Source organism: Dipodomys spectabilis, unplaced genomic scaffold (assembly GCF_019054845.1).
Source record: "Dipodomys spectabilis isolate Male_0828 unplaced genomic scaffold, ASM1905484v1 ptg000163l, whole genome shotgun sequence".
NCBI lineage: Eukaryota > Metazoa > Chordata > Mammalia > Rodentia > Heteromyidae > Dipodomys > Dipodomys spectabilis.
This window is the reverse complement of record NW_024870840.1, coordinates 3,845,401-3,862,210: the sequence shown is the minus strand read 5'-3', so window position 1 is coordinate 3,862,210 and position 16,810 is coordinate 3,845,401. Positions and strand designations below refer to the sequence as shown.

General features: G+C 39.4%; 1 protein-coding gene across 3 annotated transcripts in view; it reads left to right on the top strand.

Annotated features, from left to right (window-relative positions):
- Poc1b (POC1 centriolar protein B) overlaps positions 1–16,810 on the top strand; it is an 81,024-nt gene that overhangs the window by 25,022 nt on the left and 39,192 nt on the right. For all 3 annotated transcript variants that reach the window (XM_042693188.1, XM_042693189.1, XM_042693190.1), the window contains exons 5-9: positions 7,914–8,021; positions 8,123–8,238; positions 9,296–9,429; positions 11,646–11,714; positions 12,477–12,629. In XM_042693188.1, the coding sequence (XP_042549122.1) occupies positions 7,914–8,021; positions 8,123–8,238; positions 9,296–9,429; positions 11,646–11,714; positions 12,477–12,629 (580 nt within the window). The remainder of the gene's footprint in view (positions 1–7,913; positions 8,022–8,122; positions 8,239–9,295; positions 9,430–11,645; positions 11,715–12,476; positions 12,630–16,810) is intronic.

Genomic DNA, 16,810 nt, shown 5'->3' with positions numbered 1-16,810 from the left:
TGTTCCTGGATGCCTCGCGGAGAGCAGGGCTTTAAGCAGAGAATTAGAGGAAGGAGGGAGTAGAGCTTGAAGAATTTGTGAAAGGAGGTGGGAGTCTGCTAGCTATTTGAGGGAAAGCAAGAGTAGTGAATGGAGCAGAGGCAGGAGAGTAAAGAGGGAGGCCTGGGCAAGGTGAGGGTATTCTGCCATGTTCCACGGGGAGAGGGAACGCCTCGCACTGTCCTCTCTCTGGTAGTATAGTAGGATCACTCTGACTACTGTGCAGTCCATAGTTAGAACGTCCTCAAAACACTAAAACTAGAACTATTACATGGTCTTGCTGTCAACTCTTTGTTATGTACATAAAGGAATCAAAGGCAGCATACAAAAGAGATACCTGCACATTGCTGTTTGCTTTGTACTATTCACCATAGTCCAGTCATGGAATCAGCCTAGATGCTCATAAATGAATGAATGCATAAAAATGGGGTATACACTTACATGTGTGATACACATATATAATACAATCACATTATATATATTTATACAGAGAGATTACATACATACATGAATACACAGTGGAGTATTAGCCATAAGAAAGAGAAGAAAAATGTCATTTGCAGAAAAAAATGGATGGAACTGAAAACATCCTATTAAATCACATAAGCCAAACTCAGTAAAGACAAATGGTTATGTTTCCTTTTTCTTTTATTTTAAGGAAGGAAAAGGAGAAAAGGGACCTGAAAGTAGGAGGAGTAGTTAAGAAATAGGAAGATTGCCAGTGGGAAGGATAAATGTGCCAGGCGCTGGTAGCTCATGCCTGTAATCCTAGCTTCTCAGGAGGCTGAGATCTGAGGATCACGGTTCAAAGCCAGCCCAGGCAGAAAAGTCCTCGAGACTCTTATCTCCAATTAACCACCAGAAAACCAGAAGTGGTGCTGTGGCTCAAGCAGTAGAGCGCTCACCTTGAGCTGAAGAGCTGAGGGATAGAGCACAAGCCCAGAGTTCAAGCCCCACAACCTACCAAAAAAAAAAAAAAAGGATAAATGTGGATAAAAGGAACCGTAAATAATTCATAGTACTTACATACATATATGGAAATGTCATAGTAGAAGCCACTATTTCATACAATTACAATAAACTAATAAAATTTTTAAGTTGATCCATAGCAAGCATGATGGTGCATACCTATAATGCCAGCTATTTGATTTTGGAAGTTTCTTTTGTTTTTTTGTTTGCTTCTTTGTTTTTATTGTCAAGGTGATATAGAGAGGGGTTACAGCCAGTCCTGGGGCTTGAACTCAGAACCTGGGCTCTGTCTCTGAGCCTCTCTGTGCTCAAGGTTAGTGCTGTACCACTTAAGCCACATTCCTACTTCCAGATTTTTCTGTTTTTGTGATACTGAGGAATCAAACCCTGGGCTTCATGCATGCTAGGCAACCACTCTACCACTAAGCCACATTCCCAGCCCCCAAAGCTAACTGAGAGGCTGAGGTAGGAAGAGTACAAGTTTGACTAACCTGGGCAACTTGGAGAGACCTTGTTTCAAAACAAAATAAAATATAAACAGAACTAGGAATGGAGCTTAATGGGAGAGCACTTACCAGCATATGCAAGATCCCTGTTGCTATACTAAATACTACAAAAATAAATTATATGTATTACATATGTGTGTATGTATGTGTATATATTGGACCAGAAATAGGGATATATGGTTAGGCCACTATGTCAGTGCAAATCTCCATGTGGATATTTTGAAAAGCAGTTGGATGCTAAAGGGAATTTGGAGTTACAGCAACAGTATTTACTCTTACACTGAAATGACAGAAAGAAGAGTCAAGGAGAACTGTAGAGTCTTCGTTAGAATCTGTTGGTAGATGAGTACTATTGTAGACAGCCACAGAGTTCTAAAGATATACTGCCAAGAAACTCCAAGTTCACATCTCATTTCTCCATCAGAGTTGCCTAGGAACTGTTTTCTTTTCCCAATTTGTAGGTGAGAAACATAGATTTTAGAAAGCTATAATTAGGACTCATCTGGTTGAAAGTGACAGAAACATAGAGAACTTCATTTTCTCCCCCTATGGTGGTTGGTTACTTGGCTGACATGTGATCTGGGAGTAGAAGACTAGAACCAGGGACTCTAGTACCACCAGCTTTCTCCCAGTTCATTGGTTACAGGAGCCTTTTTTGACTAACATCATTTCATTTTTCTTCTGGTTTACAGTTCATAGTGGGTTTTTTCCACTCTGCTTCTCTAAGATCTTTTATTTTTAGCACTTTTCTCATGGTGAGCCTAAAAATGGCTGACTTCTAACCAAGACCCTCAGATTTCAACCTCTTGAGTAGGCCAGACAAGAGCCACCTGCACCCAACCTCAAGATCATTTTTGTTGCTTATAGAAAATGGAGGCACAGGACCAGATGTGGTTCAGCAATGGATTGGAATGAGAGGCATTGGAAGGGAAATAGCAATCAGTAATGACTCTCTTGCCGAGAAAAAGAATGTTGAAGAAGAAACAGATCAGAGGAAGAAAGATGTTAAATGTGAGTTTAGAAAAGTTCAGAGTTGGAGGTGCTTACAGGCTGCTTATGAAAGGTGACCAAATAGTACTCATGGGCAGAAATCTCAAGAAAGAATAACTATAAATAAATAGATATTGCTTTCATTTACTGTTTGTCTCAGTTTGCAGGAATCAATTCTGTTGTAGTTAAAGATGGATTCTCTTCTAATGCTGACCAACACTTTAGAAAACGTAGAAATTTTGTGTCTATCCTTCAACTTCACCTTAAGTACATAAACACCAAATCATAAGCAAATTCTGAGACTGCCAATTTTTTAAAATACATATATCAATGTTTTAGGTCTGAATGCAGTCAAAACTTGCTCATGTAACAAATAGAAAATCATGGCCAGTTGATTGTAAGCTTCCTGGGGTTATCTTACTGGGCAGTTTCAGAATTCACCCTAGGACTGAAAGCTTTGAACTTACCTAGGCAATCTTATTACACTACTGTTCTTTGTTTGGTGGCCTTCCTATTAAAGGGCCACAGGCTTCTGAGGTCCTTTTGCTTAATGATTTGTTTCTTACAGAACATGGAACAGTTCTCACTCTGTTTGGTCCTAGAACACTGAAGGCTCAAAATGTGTTTATGGAATATATACTTTAATGATAAGAAACAGCCAGTAGATGACTGGAAGTATAGCTTTCAGTGGGAAAGAACTTGCCTAGTATGGGAAGGAGGGAGAGAAGAAAGGAAAGAAGGAGGTAAAAAGACAAAACAAGAAATAAAAGGAAAACTTGGATTTCTTACAATTGCTTTTTTTGGGGGGGGGGGCATTTGGCTGGAACTCTGGACTTGGGCGCTTTCCCTGCGCTCTTCAGCTCAAAGCGAGTATTCTACCACTTTAGCCACAGTACCATTTCCAGTTTTCTAGTAGTTATATATAAGTCTCACAGACTTTGCTGCCCAGGCTGGCTTTGAACCGTGATCTTCAGTTCTCAGCCTTCTGAGTAGCTAGGATTACAGGTGTGAGTCATGGCACTCAGCTTACAAATATATTTTGTTGTTGTTGTTGTTGTGGGTCATGGGGCCTCGGGACCTGGGCGCTGTCCCTCAGCTCTTCAGCTCAAGGCTAGCGCTCTACCACTTGAGCCACAGTGCCACTTCCGGCTTTTTTCTTTTTGCTTATGTGGTGCTGAGGAATCGAACCCAGGGCCTCATGCATGCAAGGCAAGCACTCTACCACTGAGCCACCTTCCCAACCCCTAAAATGCATTTTAAAAAAACATTTCCTGGTTCCTAGCCATATGCCAATGGCTCATGTCTGTAATCTTACCTACTAAGGAGGCTGAAATCTTAGAATCATGATTCAAAGTCAGTCCAAGCAGGAAAATTTGTGAGACACTAATCTCCAATTAAGCACCAAAAAGCCAGAAGTAGAGCTATGGCTCAAGTGGTAAAGTACCAGCCTTGAGTGAAAAAGCTAAGATACAGCACCCAGGCCCTTAGCGTGAGTCCTAGTACCAGCTCCTCCCTTCCTCCCCCCAAAATCATGGTTCTCTAATAAACAAAGTAACTCTCTGACTGTACATCTAGGCCTAAAATTTTATGTAGAGACTGAGGAATTCCATAGATCCCTAAAGAACTCCTGTTTTATAATTTGGGCCACTCTCATGAGCATATGAACCAGTTTTTCAAGAAAGAAGTTGAAATTTTTCCTCATTTTTCTTAACATCTAATTAACCTGGAAGGGTTCAACAGCAATTAAGTTGGCCTCAAATGCCTTTCAGGCAGTCTGCCTGCTGACCCATTAGTCACCATTGACTAATATTCAGCTTGTGTGACTGTGTATGTTTGCAAAGGAGATTGGGTGGTACTAAATTGGAGCCTGAACAGTCTTAACAATTCTCAATGGAAAATTTATATTCTGCTAATAGTCTCCAGATTGACAGCCCTGTCAGGTATCGTTTGGGTTTTATCAATAAGGGCCTCATGAAAGTCAGGATAAAGGGAAGATTGTCTTTTCAGTGCTGACTTATTTTTTTAATGTCTGTAATTAAAAATAACAGGGAGGAGGCAATACAAACCATCAACCTTCCTCTCAGCTCTTCCAATGGCAAAAATCATACGCAGGAATTATAGTGGCATGTCCAGAGAAGGGGGAAGGCTTTCACGGTGCTCCCCCTTTGGTTGTGTTTCTTTGGCGGAGGAGCCTTCCTTGCCTCTGCTTCTGGCCTCTTCCCTTTGGATGCCACCACCCTCCCCACCCCCACCCCCCCTTACCTCAATGCAGTCACTTCCTTTCTTTACTTCTGGGAAAATACTCCAGGTTATGGCACCCTCCTGCTCAGGATAAGATTTTAACTGATCAGCTGCTTTTTCTTATTTACCTGTTTCTTCCATAAGGCTTCTGGTAGACAGATTGGTGCCTTTTTGTTTCATTTTTTATATCACAATCTAAAAATGACATAAATTCTGAGTCCCCTCCCTAGAATGAAAGCTTCATGAGAGTAGGGATGTTATGGTCTCATTCACTTCTATATTCCTGTTATCTAGAACAGGGCTGGTCCTGGGGACTACCAGGTGCTTAGTAGACTTTGTGAGCAAATGGGTGAATGGATGAATTAGAATGAATGAATTTTCTCCCATAAATTCTTCAAGGAAAAGGGTGGGGAGGGAGGAGGGGGGACGTGCTTGTTTAATTTATAGCTTCTATCACCTCTCATAGGTTTTCTTACAGGATAATTTGTTCTCTGCTGGGACTACTGCTTCCATTTTAGAACTTTCTATGGCTTATTCAGAACTTAAAGTACTCAAAATAATTTGGCTAGTCAACAAACTCTTTTATCAGAAACTTAAGCAGAGTTTTTCAAAAGTTTGGCTAACAGCCAAACTCAGGTTCAAACCTCAGTTTCTCTCCTTAGCCTCAAGTAACTAACCTGCTTTATAAGGTTACTTTGAAGACAAAATTGGTTACTCTAGGAAGTGTTAAGAACCATTCAGGGACGTATATACTCAATAAATGTTGGTAGGAAAATGAGTGATAATGGGGATAAGGTTAGATCGGTAATGTTGTAGAATAAGTGTATTAGTTACTTCTGTATAGCTCTGATGAAAATGCCTAACAAACAACTTATGGAGTAGCAGATTTAATTTTGTTGGTTTCAGAGAGGTCATCCCTCTTGACAGGGAGGGTGTGGCAGAGCTAGGGGTAGAAAATAAGAGCCTAAGACAACATAGAGCTCCCAAAGATGTACTTCAGTGATTTATTTCCTCTTACCTTTTACTGTTTTCCAATAATGTCATCATATTATGATTCTATTAAATTATTCAAGTGATTAGATCAGAGCCTTAGGTTCTAATCTTTTCTGAAGACACAGACACCCCATCCTGTATTTTACTAATCACTAAATCCAATCAGATTGGCAACCAATTAACAGTTACAATGTGTTTTTATACTTTTTCCTTATCTGATAATTCCATTTTACTAAATTCTTATCATGGTTTTCCCAAATGAAAAAGTGACATCCTCTCAGAAGTATTTTTGCCACTTGAAATGTGCACATTAAGTAAAGATAGCTTACTAAGAAAAGATAGCTTTGTGGGTCGTAGGGCTTGAACTCTGGGCCTGGGCACTGTCCCTGAATTTTTTTGCTTAAGGCTAGTAGTATTCTATCACTTTGAGCCACAGCTCCACTAAGAAAATGTTTGCTTATTTACATTGGTTTACAATTATCATGACAAGTTTATTTTCATGAGGATACTGAATAAATATTTCATCCCTAGAGTCTGTATAAGTTTCCTTTCTTTGGAATATTTCTATAATACTGTTCCCTGTACTTAAGTCTTTTTCACATAAATTTTAGAGGAAAAATTTAATAAGGTATTACTTGTTAAAATAAAGTCAGAGTAAACTCCCCAGCATGGAAGATTTCTCATTAGATTATCTTCACATATTTGGAAATACTGTTTCACATCAAATTTGTATGTATTTTGCTTCTTCCATGATGAATCCGTCCATGGCCAGAACAGAAGTTTCCATGAAGAATTATTTTTAGGTCCTTCTTATGAATGAGGTGGGAGTAGGGAGTAAACCCAAAGAAAACCTTCAACTACATTCCACACCCTTAGCTGATGACTTATAGTATTGTGGACTTTGGGTGGAGAAGGAAACTACAAATAAAACTTATACCTAGTCATCAGTCTGTGACATAAATCTGCATTTTCTGGGTTTATTACTAATAATAAAAATATAGTTCATAGCTTCCTAATTAGACAAAACTGTGTTTCATTTTCTTTCTAGGTCTCTGCTAGAATTTAAAAAAACAAAAAGAAACAGAGAAGATCCTTTTGTTTTGTTTTGGTTTTGGTTTTTTGTAGGGCTTGAACTCTGGGCCTGGGCACTGTCACTGAGCTCTTCAGCTCAAGGCAAGCGCTCTACCACTTGAGCCACAGCACCACTTCAGTTTTCTAGTGGTTAATTGGAGATAGGAGTCTCACAGACTTTCCTATCCAGGCTGGCTTTGAACCGCGATCCTCAGAACTCAGTCTCCTGAGTAACTAGGATTATAGGCATGAGCACCAGCGCCTGGCTTGGAAAAGATCTTAAAGGAACAGCGAACACAGAAGTAGTAGGAGACAAGGTGTCTGCGATTTTTCTCCTCTGTTTCTTTATGGGGCTTCGTGGAGTATAAGTTTGTCCATGAAGCAACTTGTGTTTTGTTCTTGAATGCATTTTTCTAGTTTCGGTCCAGGAATGGTCTCTGCCCTCCTCTCCCTGGGTCCAGGAAGCAGCCAGCTTAGAGAAGTTAATGATGTCACTTAATTGTAATTCTCATGTACCAATCCTATTTCTTTCCACTAAAGCTTTACTATGCGGTTGGTAGAGCTCTGGTATTGTATGTATGTTTATTTGAATTAAAGAAGGGAAGGGGAACAACAGAATGGTGAGACAAAGGACAAGGGGGGAATGACAAGAAATGTACTTACTTATGTAACTGTAACCCCTCTGTACATCACCTTGACAATAACAATAAATTAACAAAAAGAAAAAGTTCTCTAAAGTGATGTGGACAGAATAGAAGACAAGAAAAGAAATAAATAGCATACCAAAAAACAAAACAAAAACTAAGGTATTTGGCTTGGAAGGAATGTGGAGTTTGAATCAGAAGTCCAGAGCAGAAGCCACAAAACTAAATTATTTGAATAAAAGACGAAAAAGAAGAAAGAAACTTGGTTGGTCTGAATATCTGTTTTGGTCTTTTAATGATTAAAATATTTGTCATAATGATAGTTAGTTGGAAAGACCTTTGGTTTCAGAATATGGCAGCTCTGTGGTACACCAGGCTCATTTGTATGTGGTATGGAACTGTGGGGTGGTGATTACCAGGAACCGTTCACAAATAGAATCTTCTTTCTTCTGCTTTCCAGATTTTCCCCTGATGGAAGACTCATAGTATCATGTAGTGAGGACAAAACGGTTAAAATTTGGGATACCACAAATAAGCAGTGTGTTAATAACTTCTCTGATTCTGTAGGGTAAGTCCATCCTCTTTGTACATTCATATAAGTCAGTTTGCTAAGGAGATATTGCATTAGATCAAATTTAAATCTTAGGCCAGTATATTATGTCTTCCCAGATTTGCAAATTTTGTGGACTTCAACCCTAATGGGACATGTATAGCTTCAGCAGGTTCTGATCACACCGTGAAAATCTGGGATATCCGAGTAAACAAATTACTCCAGCATTATCAAGGTAACAGTTTCCCCAGCCAGAACACGGACACACACACACACAGAGTTTTGAATGGTTGTTCTAGGAAAAGATACTTTCATGGGGTTGGGGGCTGCCTTTGAATTGAGTAAGAACAGTATGTAGTTAGCTCTCAAAACCAGGAAAGTTTACCATGGGGTTTTTTAAACTGTTTAAAAACAGTTTAATCACGGGCTGGGAAGTTGGCTCAGTGGTAGAAGCGCTTGCCTTGCAAGCCTGAGGCGCTGGGTTCGATTCCTCAGCACCACATAAGCAAAAGGAAAAATGCCGGAAGTGGTGCTGTGGCTCAAGTGGTGGAGCGCTAGCCTTGAGCTGAAGAGCTGAGGGACAGTGCCCAGGCCCAGAGTTCAGGCCCCACGACCGGACCCAAAAAAAAAATAAAATAAAATAAAAACAGTTTAATCGGGATGCAAGTCACAAGTTTGAATTCTGAATCACAAGGCATACACGATCCCAAATGGATGTTGTAACTGGTAGAAAACAACTTCCTACTATGTATATTGAAACTAAAAGATAAATAAATTTTTCTTGATTTGTATTGGCTTTACAGTATATAAAATCCACCTTGTTGTCCTGTGTAAGAGTAATAAAAGCTGTCACTTGGTGTTTACTATGTAGTAGAGACAGTTAATCCTCAAAATATTCCTTATTATTACTTCCTCCATTTCAAAGATAAGAAAAATTAAATCTTAAAAGTAAAGTATAACTTGCTCAATAATGGATAGAACTGACAAGACTCTGCTGGCTAGAATATGGAACTTTTTTGTTGTTGTTGTTGTTCTGGCTATGGGGCTTGAACTCAGGGCCTGGGCATTGTCCCTGAGCTGCTTTTGCTCAAGGCTAATCGTTTACCACTTGAGTCACAGCTCCACTTCTGGTTCTTTTGTTTGTTTGTTTTGTTTTGTTTGGGAGGGCAGGTTTGGTAGTTTATTGGATATAAGAGTCTCATGGTCTTCCCTGCCCTGGCTGCCTTCAAACCATGGTCCTCAAATCCCAGGCTCTGAAGTTGTTAATTTTTGCCTTTATCTCTACAAATTAGTTCACAACTGTGGAGTTAACTGTGTGTCATTCCACCCTTCGGGTAACCACCTCATCACTGCTTCTTCTGATGGCACCCTTAAGATTCTGGATCTCTTGGAAGGAAGACTCATATATACGCTTCAAGGACACACGGTATAAACTCCAAGATCATTGTCTTTTAAATAAAATCTATTTTACTGTCACAAAAGTTGCTATTATCACAAAGTGTTTTACTTCTAGAACCTTTTTTATTTATTTTAGATGATAGAGAGTACTGGGGTTTGAACTCAGGGACTCATGCTTGCTAAGCTGGGGCCGAACCACTTAAGTCATTCTTCCAGCCCTGCTTTCATTTGGTTTAGGTTTCTTTTCTTTCTTTTTTTTTTTTTCTTCTTGTTACTTTTGAGATAGGAGTGTCAAAAACTTTCTTGCCCAGCCTGGCCATAAACTACATCCTCTTGCCCTCAGCCTTCCAAGTAGCTTGTAGAATAGGTGAGAGCCTCTAGAACCACACTTTATTTCTCATCAAAATCAGTAGCTTTCAGTCAAGCATGGTGCTATACATCTGTGATCTGTACTCAGGAGACTGAAGCAGGAAGATTGTGAGTCTGAGACTGGCCCAGGCAGAAATTGAGACCCTTTCTCAAAACCAGGTGGTAGAGTGCTACTGTAGCATGGTGAAGCATTTGGTGTTGTATATAAACTATTTCTCTCTTGTGAGTAAACATTCAAATGTCTATGAATATTTTAGAGTGGATCCTCTTTGGCTTTTTCTTGTTTTTTTGTTTTGTCTTGTTTTTGGATATACTAGGAACCTCCTTTTAGGCAAGCATACTGTCTTCTTTTTAATATATATATGTTATTGTAAAGATACTGTACAGGGGGGTTACAGTTACATGAGTAAGGTAATGAGTACATTTCCTGTCGAGTATTGTTACCTCCTTTGCTTTACCCCTACCCTCCCTTCCCTCCCCACCTCCCCAAGTCCTCCCTCCCTACTCCCCCACCAATTTTCAACATCGTGTCTTGTACATCTCACTGTTACAGTGGGTCAACCTGTATCCTTATTTCAGTATTTTGTTATTTCCCTTCCTTCCCCAAATTAGAAAAATGTTTATATAAGATGCAGGGCACTGGAATCAGATACAGTGACAACAGGGGTTATACCATGGGGGAAGAACATATAAAAGAAACAAAAAAAAATTAGATAGTTCATTATAAGTACATTAAAAACAACAGCAAGAAAGATAAAACCTCTTGTGTCCCTATCTTGGGGTTCATTTTGCTTAGCATCATAGTTAGGATAGAATGGGTTTTGTGGTCTAGAAAGGAAAGAGTATGTTTCTACCTTCTTTATCCTGCCTGCTTCCTACTTTGTCATTTTTTTGGCCTCAATATTAGGGGGAAGCAGAAATGGACAAACCAGCTGAGATATATGCATACATACATAGGATTTGGGCTGAAAAAACATAATAGAAATTATCAGGAGCCTAAATGTCTATGAAGGAAGTAAAAAATAATAGAGAAAGTATATAAAAGTAAATATAGGAGAAAAGCACTCTACATTAAGATGGAATTGTTCATAATTTGGATGTGAAGGTGTTTCTGAAACTAAAGCAGTCTAAATCTATGGCAGGGTGCACTTGGGAAACGTGAAGTGTTCTTTCTACAGACACTACTTGCATAAATTAAAGGCATATTTAAAATACAACATATTATACCTTTTGAGATAAAGAAATAACTCGTCTTGACTGAAAAGTTTATCTAGAGGCTATTGGTCTTGTGATTATGCCAAGCTTAGTAATTGCACAAGTTCTAGTCTCTCATCTGTAATCCCAATGACTTCCTGACTGGCCTTCCACTGGTCTTTCCCACTCAAATTTGTGCCTGCTGCAACTGTGGTACTGATTTTCATCCATCACTGCTTTCCTCCCATGTGCGTCCTTTTATGAAGACCTTACTAGTTCCCTGCTGCCCACTTCACAAGAGAGAACTCAGTGGATCCTGTTGTGTTCAGGACATGGCTTTATTTCTCTACCTTCATTTCCCTCCCTTATGTACTTAAGTTTTTGCTAGCCGTTGGATGAATTACAGAATATACAGCAGAAAAATCTTAACAGAAATGATCAATGTATGCATATACAATCCTTTCTTCAAAGGAGAAACAGGTTATTGATTTTTGGTACTGCTTTATGTTTAGTATCATTTATTTGTATGTTAATATCAGTAGGCTGGTTCTTTGATTATATTTACTGTGCCAGCATTAGTTGCTAGGTGCTGGTTGGGTGCTGTCAGACTTAGGATGTCCTCTTGGCCTTGGGAAAGCTTCACTACATGTTATTTTTCTTTCTCTTCCCTTTGTTTCTTAGGGACCTGTCTTTACTGTTTCCTTTTCCAAAGGTGGAGAGATGTTTGCATCAGGTGGTGCAGATGCACAGGTTTGTATGTTTTTCAGTTCCCTCTTTAACTTGAACAGAAGGATTTGATTAGACTAAAGGAATCTTTGACCCCTGCTGAGATTTGTAGAACCATTTAGTTTGTGCATATGAAGATGATTATCTATGGTTTTACATTTTAATTTAGTGACAGGAAGTCTGCCATCTCATAGCTGAAATAGTTCCAGTTCAAATAAGTTTTAGAATTGAGAAACCAATTTTTTTTTCACTTTTCCATCTGGCTGTGTTTGTATATATCATGGACACTTGTTCAGTGTCTATGTTCAGGGCATAGCCTCTTGGCCTAAATTATGGCCTAATCCTTTGTCTTCAGATCTTGTTTCTTCAGATGTTAAATAACTGTACCACATGTCCTTGAGGAAACTAAGTACAGATCATATAGGAGGCAAATTGTGCATTTATGTGAAATAATCCAGTCATTCATATTACCAGATGTATTAGATAAACGATTATCAAGCCAAAAGCATGATTGGGGCTTTAGTGGGGAAAAAATAAAAATTTAAGATGTTACCTTAGAATAAATTTTAAACCAGGCACAATGGCAATTTGAAATGGTAAATCTCTTCTTATATCTTTTCAAAAAAGTTGTTGAGAAATAGTGAAATCGTTGGAATATAGATGTATATGTGTATACGTAGCCTTTCTGTCTACTTTGAAGGATAGTTCTGTTATCTCCCTTAAACAAAACAAGTTCTGTTTGTAGGTGTGAATCAATAACCACCAACATAATTGACTTTCTTGTAGGTCTTACTGTGGAAGACTAACTTTGATGAGTTGCATAGTAAAGATCTTAATAAAAGAAATCTCAAAAGATTGCATTTTGATTCACAACCACACCTTCTCGACATCTACCCAAGAACACCACATCCCCATGAGGGAAAAGTTGAGACTGTTGAAGTGAGTATTTGTCCTACATTCTAGGTACACTGGGGGCTGTTACTCAGTCAGGTGTTTGAAATTATACGTACTTTAGAAAAAACCTAGCCCTAACCTAAAACAGCAGTGCTGTGAGAAAGTTGTTCTGTGTGCTGAGGTACAGTGGCATCATTCATGGTTCAGGTTGTGATCCCAAACTATCTCCAGGGTTTCTAAGTTTCCCACTCCCATTATTATTACTCTAGTTCCAGTTTCCTTGGTCTTGATATTTCTCACACAGTCCCTCCCCACTCTTCCTCTTTGAGGAAGCCCCTGCGTAGCAAGTATGAAGCCATGCCTCTAGTTCTGGCTTTGTGCTTGTTAATTGGAGGACAAGAATCTCTTTATTCTTTTGCCCTGACTGGCTTTAAAACACAATCCTCAGGTCTCAGCCTCCTAAGTAGATAGGATTAGAGGCATGAGCCACTGGCCCTTGGTTAATTTCTGTTCTTCTAACAGTATGGTAGTTACTCTAAAGTAATAACCACTGAGCTTTATTACTTTTTTAAACTTTTAAAAATTATTATTATAAAGGTGATATACAGAGGGGTTACAGTTACATAAGTCAGGCAATGAGTACATTTCTTTTTGGACAGTGTTACTGCTTCCCTCACTCTCTGTTTTTCCCTCCCATCCCCACTCACAAGTTATATAGTTCATTTTCAACAGAGTCTAGTGATTATTGCTGCTATCTTTTTAACCCTTTGTCCTTCCATTTCTGTATCCCCCTTTATTACTTCTTAATGCCACTTACTGTATTACCATTTTCCTTTTCGTTTTGTGTGATGCTGGAAATCAAAACCAGGGCCTCAGACATACTAGGCAGGTGTTCTACCACTGAGTTGGCATTTTCAGTGCTCATTTTTTTCATTCATTCTTTGAAAGAAAGAATGTAATTAGCTCTAAGCCAGGCGCTGGTGGCTCACACTTGTAATCCTAGCTACTCAGGAGGCTGAGATCTGAGGATCAAGGTTCAAAGGCAGCCCAGGCAGGAAAGTCCATGAGACTCTTATCTCCAATTAACCACCAGAAAACTGGAAGTGGCACTGTGGCTTAAGTGGTAGAGATCTAGCCTTAAGCTGAAGAGTTCAGGGACGGTGCCCAGGCCTAGAGTTCAAGCCTCATGACCGACCAAAAAAAAAAAAGAATGTAATTAGCTCTTTAATCATCATGATTTTTTTCCTCTTCAGTTCCTATAAATTTGTTTACCTTGGTGATCACACATGGTTGTATTAAATAAATATATTTTAATTTAACTTGAATATCCTTTTCTTGTAATAGCAAAATGGTTTTGGCTTTTTTTGTTTTTTGGCACTACTGGGGTTTAAATTAAGGCTTCATACTTGCTAGACCACTTGAGCCATGCCTTTTTACTTTTTTTTTTTTTTTTTGGGCGGGGGGGGGGGGGGGGGGCCGGTCGTGGGGCCTGAACTCTGGGCCTGGGCACTGTCCCTCAGCTCTTCAGCTCAAGGCTAGCGCTCTACCACTCGAGCCACAGCGCCACTTCCGGCTTTTTTCTTTTTGCTTATGTGGTGCTGAGGAATCAAACCCAGGGCCTCAGGCATGCAAGGCAAGCGCTCAACCACTGAGCCACCTTCCCAACCCTTTCCTTGTTATTTTTGAAATAAGGTGGTGATTTTTGTCTAGTCCCGCCTACGCTAGGCTCCCATTGGTGCTTCTTGGCATAGCTGGGATGGCAAACAAGTACCACCATGCTACGCTTTTTCTTTTAAGATAGAGTCTTATGATCTTTTCTTCCTGGCTGGCCTAGAACCACAATCTTGACCTGAGCTCCCCACAGATTTGGGCATAAACTACTGATCCCAACTATTGCTTGAGATGGGAATTTCATGATTTTTTTTTTTGTTTTGCCCTGGATGAACTCTTGAGTAGCTAGGACTGTACACATGAACGCCAGCACCCAGCCAGATTCTCAGCATTTTTGCTCTAGCATTTCTCTGGCCTGGCCAGGCATGTCCAGGAGGAAGATGCACTGCTGTCCTGTCGCCCACGTGGCCATCTCACCAGGGTGCAGCCGTAGAACTGCAGGGGTCACCTTGCCTCCTCACCTCTAACGAGTGATACTTTCACAACATCATGCTATCCCAACACAAATGCAAGCCATTCCTGCCATGAAGTACTGTCAGCCCCAATCCACTTAAGAGAGCTAGATTTATTGTAAGATGTCAGCAAGTTGTCTGAGCAGCTCTGCTTTGTCTGGACAGCCAGAAAGCCATAAAACCAGCTGGTTTGCTTTGTATTGCCAGGTCACTGTGACCCAGGCTGTGAAGACAGCTCTCAACTGTACTTTTCACAAATAAAGTTCTATTAAAAACTGGCTTTTCCTTGTGGAATTGGAGGTCAGTGGCACTCTACTTAATGCTGAGCATTGAGACTGAATTGTTCATGAAGCCCTGAGGAAATTGGCTTCATGCACCCCGTGTAAACTATCTGCTAGTGTTATGATTGCTTAGGATGATCACAAAGCTTTGTAAAACAGATAGGCACTGTCATATACAATGCCAGAGAGGAGACAAGATTTTGCACATGGACAATGAACAGTTTAGTTTTAAAAGTCCCATAATAAAGCAAAAGCATGTATAAAGGTGTCTAGGTAGAAGACATCTTTAGCATTATAGAGAAACAATTATGGTATTCACAATTTTTGTTTAAGATTGTATTTCACATTAATGCAAAAAGAGACCTCAGAGAGCCAAAAAAGAGCAAGGAGAGAAGGAGGAAAGAGCCCAAAAAAAGAAATAAAACAGAGAAAGGAGAAGAGGAAGGGAGGGAGGAAGAGGGGGAGAGGAGAGAGAGAGAGAGAGAACTACTGAACCTAAAAGCTTTACCTACTGTGAATTGGAATAGAGGTTGTGCTAGATTCATGATCAATAAATTATACTTTAATACTTTGAAGGCTAAATTTTGTAGATTGAAAAGTTTTTCAGTGCTCTAGGCAAGATGAGCTTATATATGTTAACTATTTTAAAACTGCAAAACCTTTTGACTATTCATGATTTAAAGAAAATAAAGAGGCACTATTGAGATATATTGAATAGGCATTATCTAGTGGTTCCTGTAAGCTTTCTCTTTTTGCAGAAACAAGAGCTTTATTTCTTGAAGCAAGATAGGATTCCTCTGACTTGCATCTAATTATTTTCTGTGTGGCTCATTTGAATGTATAGTCTCAATCTTTTGAGTGATATTGGACTTTGGCAAAAGCAATTCATTAAGAACTCTTCTTGTTTTAAGGTGAGGAATCCTGCAGAGTCTGAGATCTTGAGTAGCAGCTTACTAAATGTATAAATTACCAATTCCTACTTGGTTATTTCTTTCCTTTTTTTTTTCTGTTTACTACTTGGAAAGAGAGATGTGTTAGCCAGGTTGCTTTGAGAGCGCCCAAGGCCTTGGATCCTTGCTGGATCCTTGCTGTATATGTGTGTGTGTGTGTATGTATGTATGTATATATGTATGTATGTACATATGTATGTATGTGTGGATGGATGGATGGATGAATGGATGGATGGATGGATGGATGGATGGATGGATGGATGGATGGATGGATGGATGGATATGTGTGTGTATATGTATATAGACACAGTTTCCTTTTACAGCCCTCTCCCTCTTTGCTTGATGAGAAAACCATAAAGCCTTCTAAAGGACAGGGATAGATCTTGGTGACAGTAACATCCAATAGTTATTGCTGGGAGAATTGTAGAATATTGTGAGGAGTAATGAAGAGTTAAATCTAATGTACTAGAAATATAATTATTTTGATGGTTGTCTATTTTATAATGGCCATTTAATATTTCCTTAGTTTATGATTGCATATAACATTCTGAATGGTATTTAGCAGAAAGGAATGTATCTTTATTAATTTTATTTTATTGTAAGGGTGATGTACAGAAGGGTTGCAGTTACAAAAATAAGTTAATGAGGACATTCCTTGTCGAACATTTTTATTTTTATTTTATTTTATTTTTTTTTTTTTTTGGGGGGGGGGGTCCGGTCGTGGGGCCTGAACTCTGGGCCTGGGCGCTGTCCCTCAGCTCTTCAACTCAAGGCTAGCGCTCTACCACTTGAGCCACAGCGCCACTTCCAGCTTTTTTTTTCTTTTTGCTTATGTGGTGCTGAGGAGTCGAACCCAGGGCCTCATGCATGCA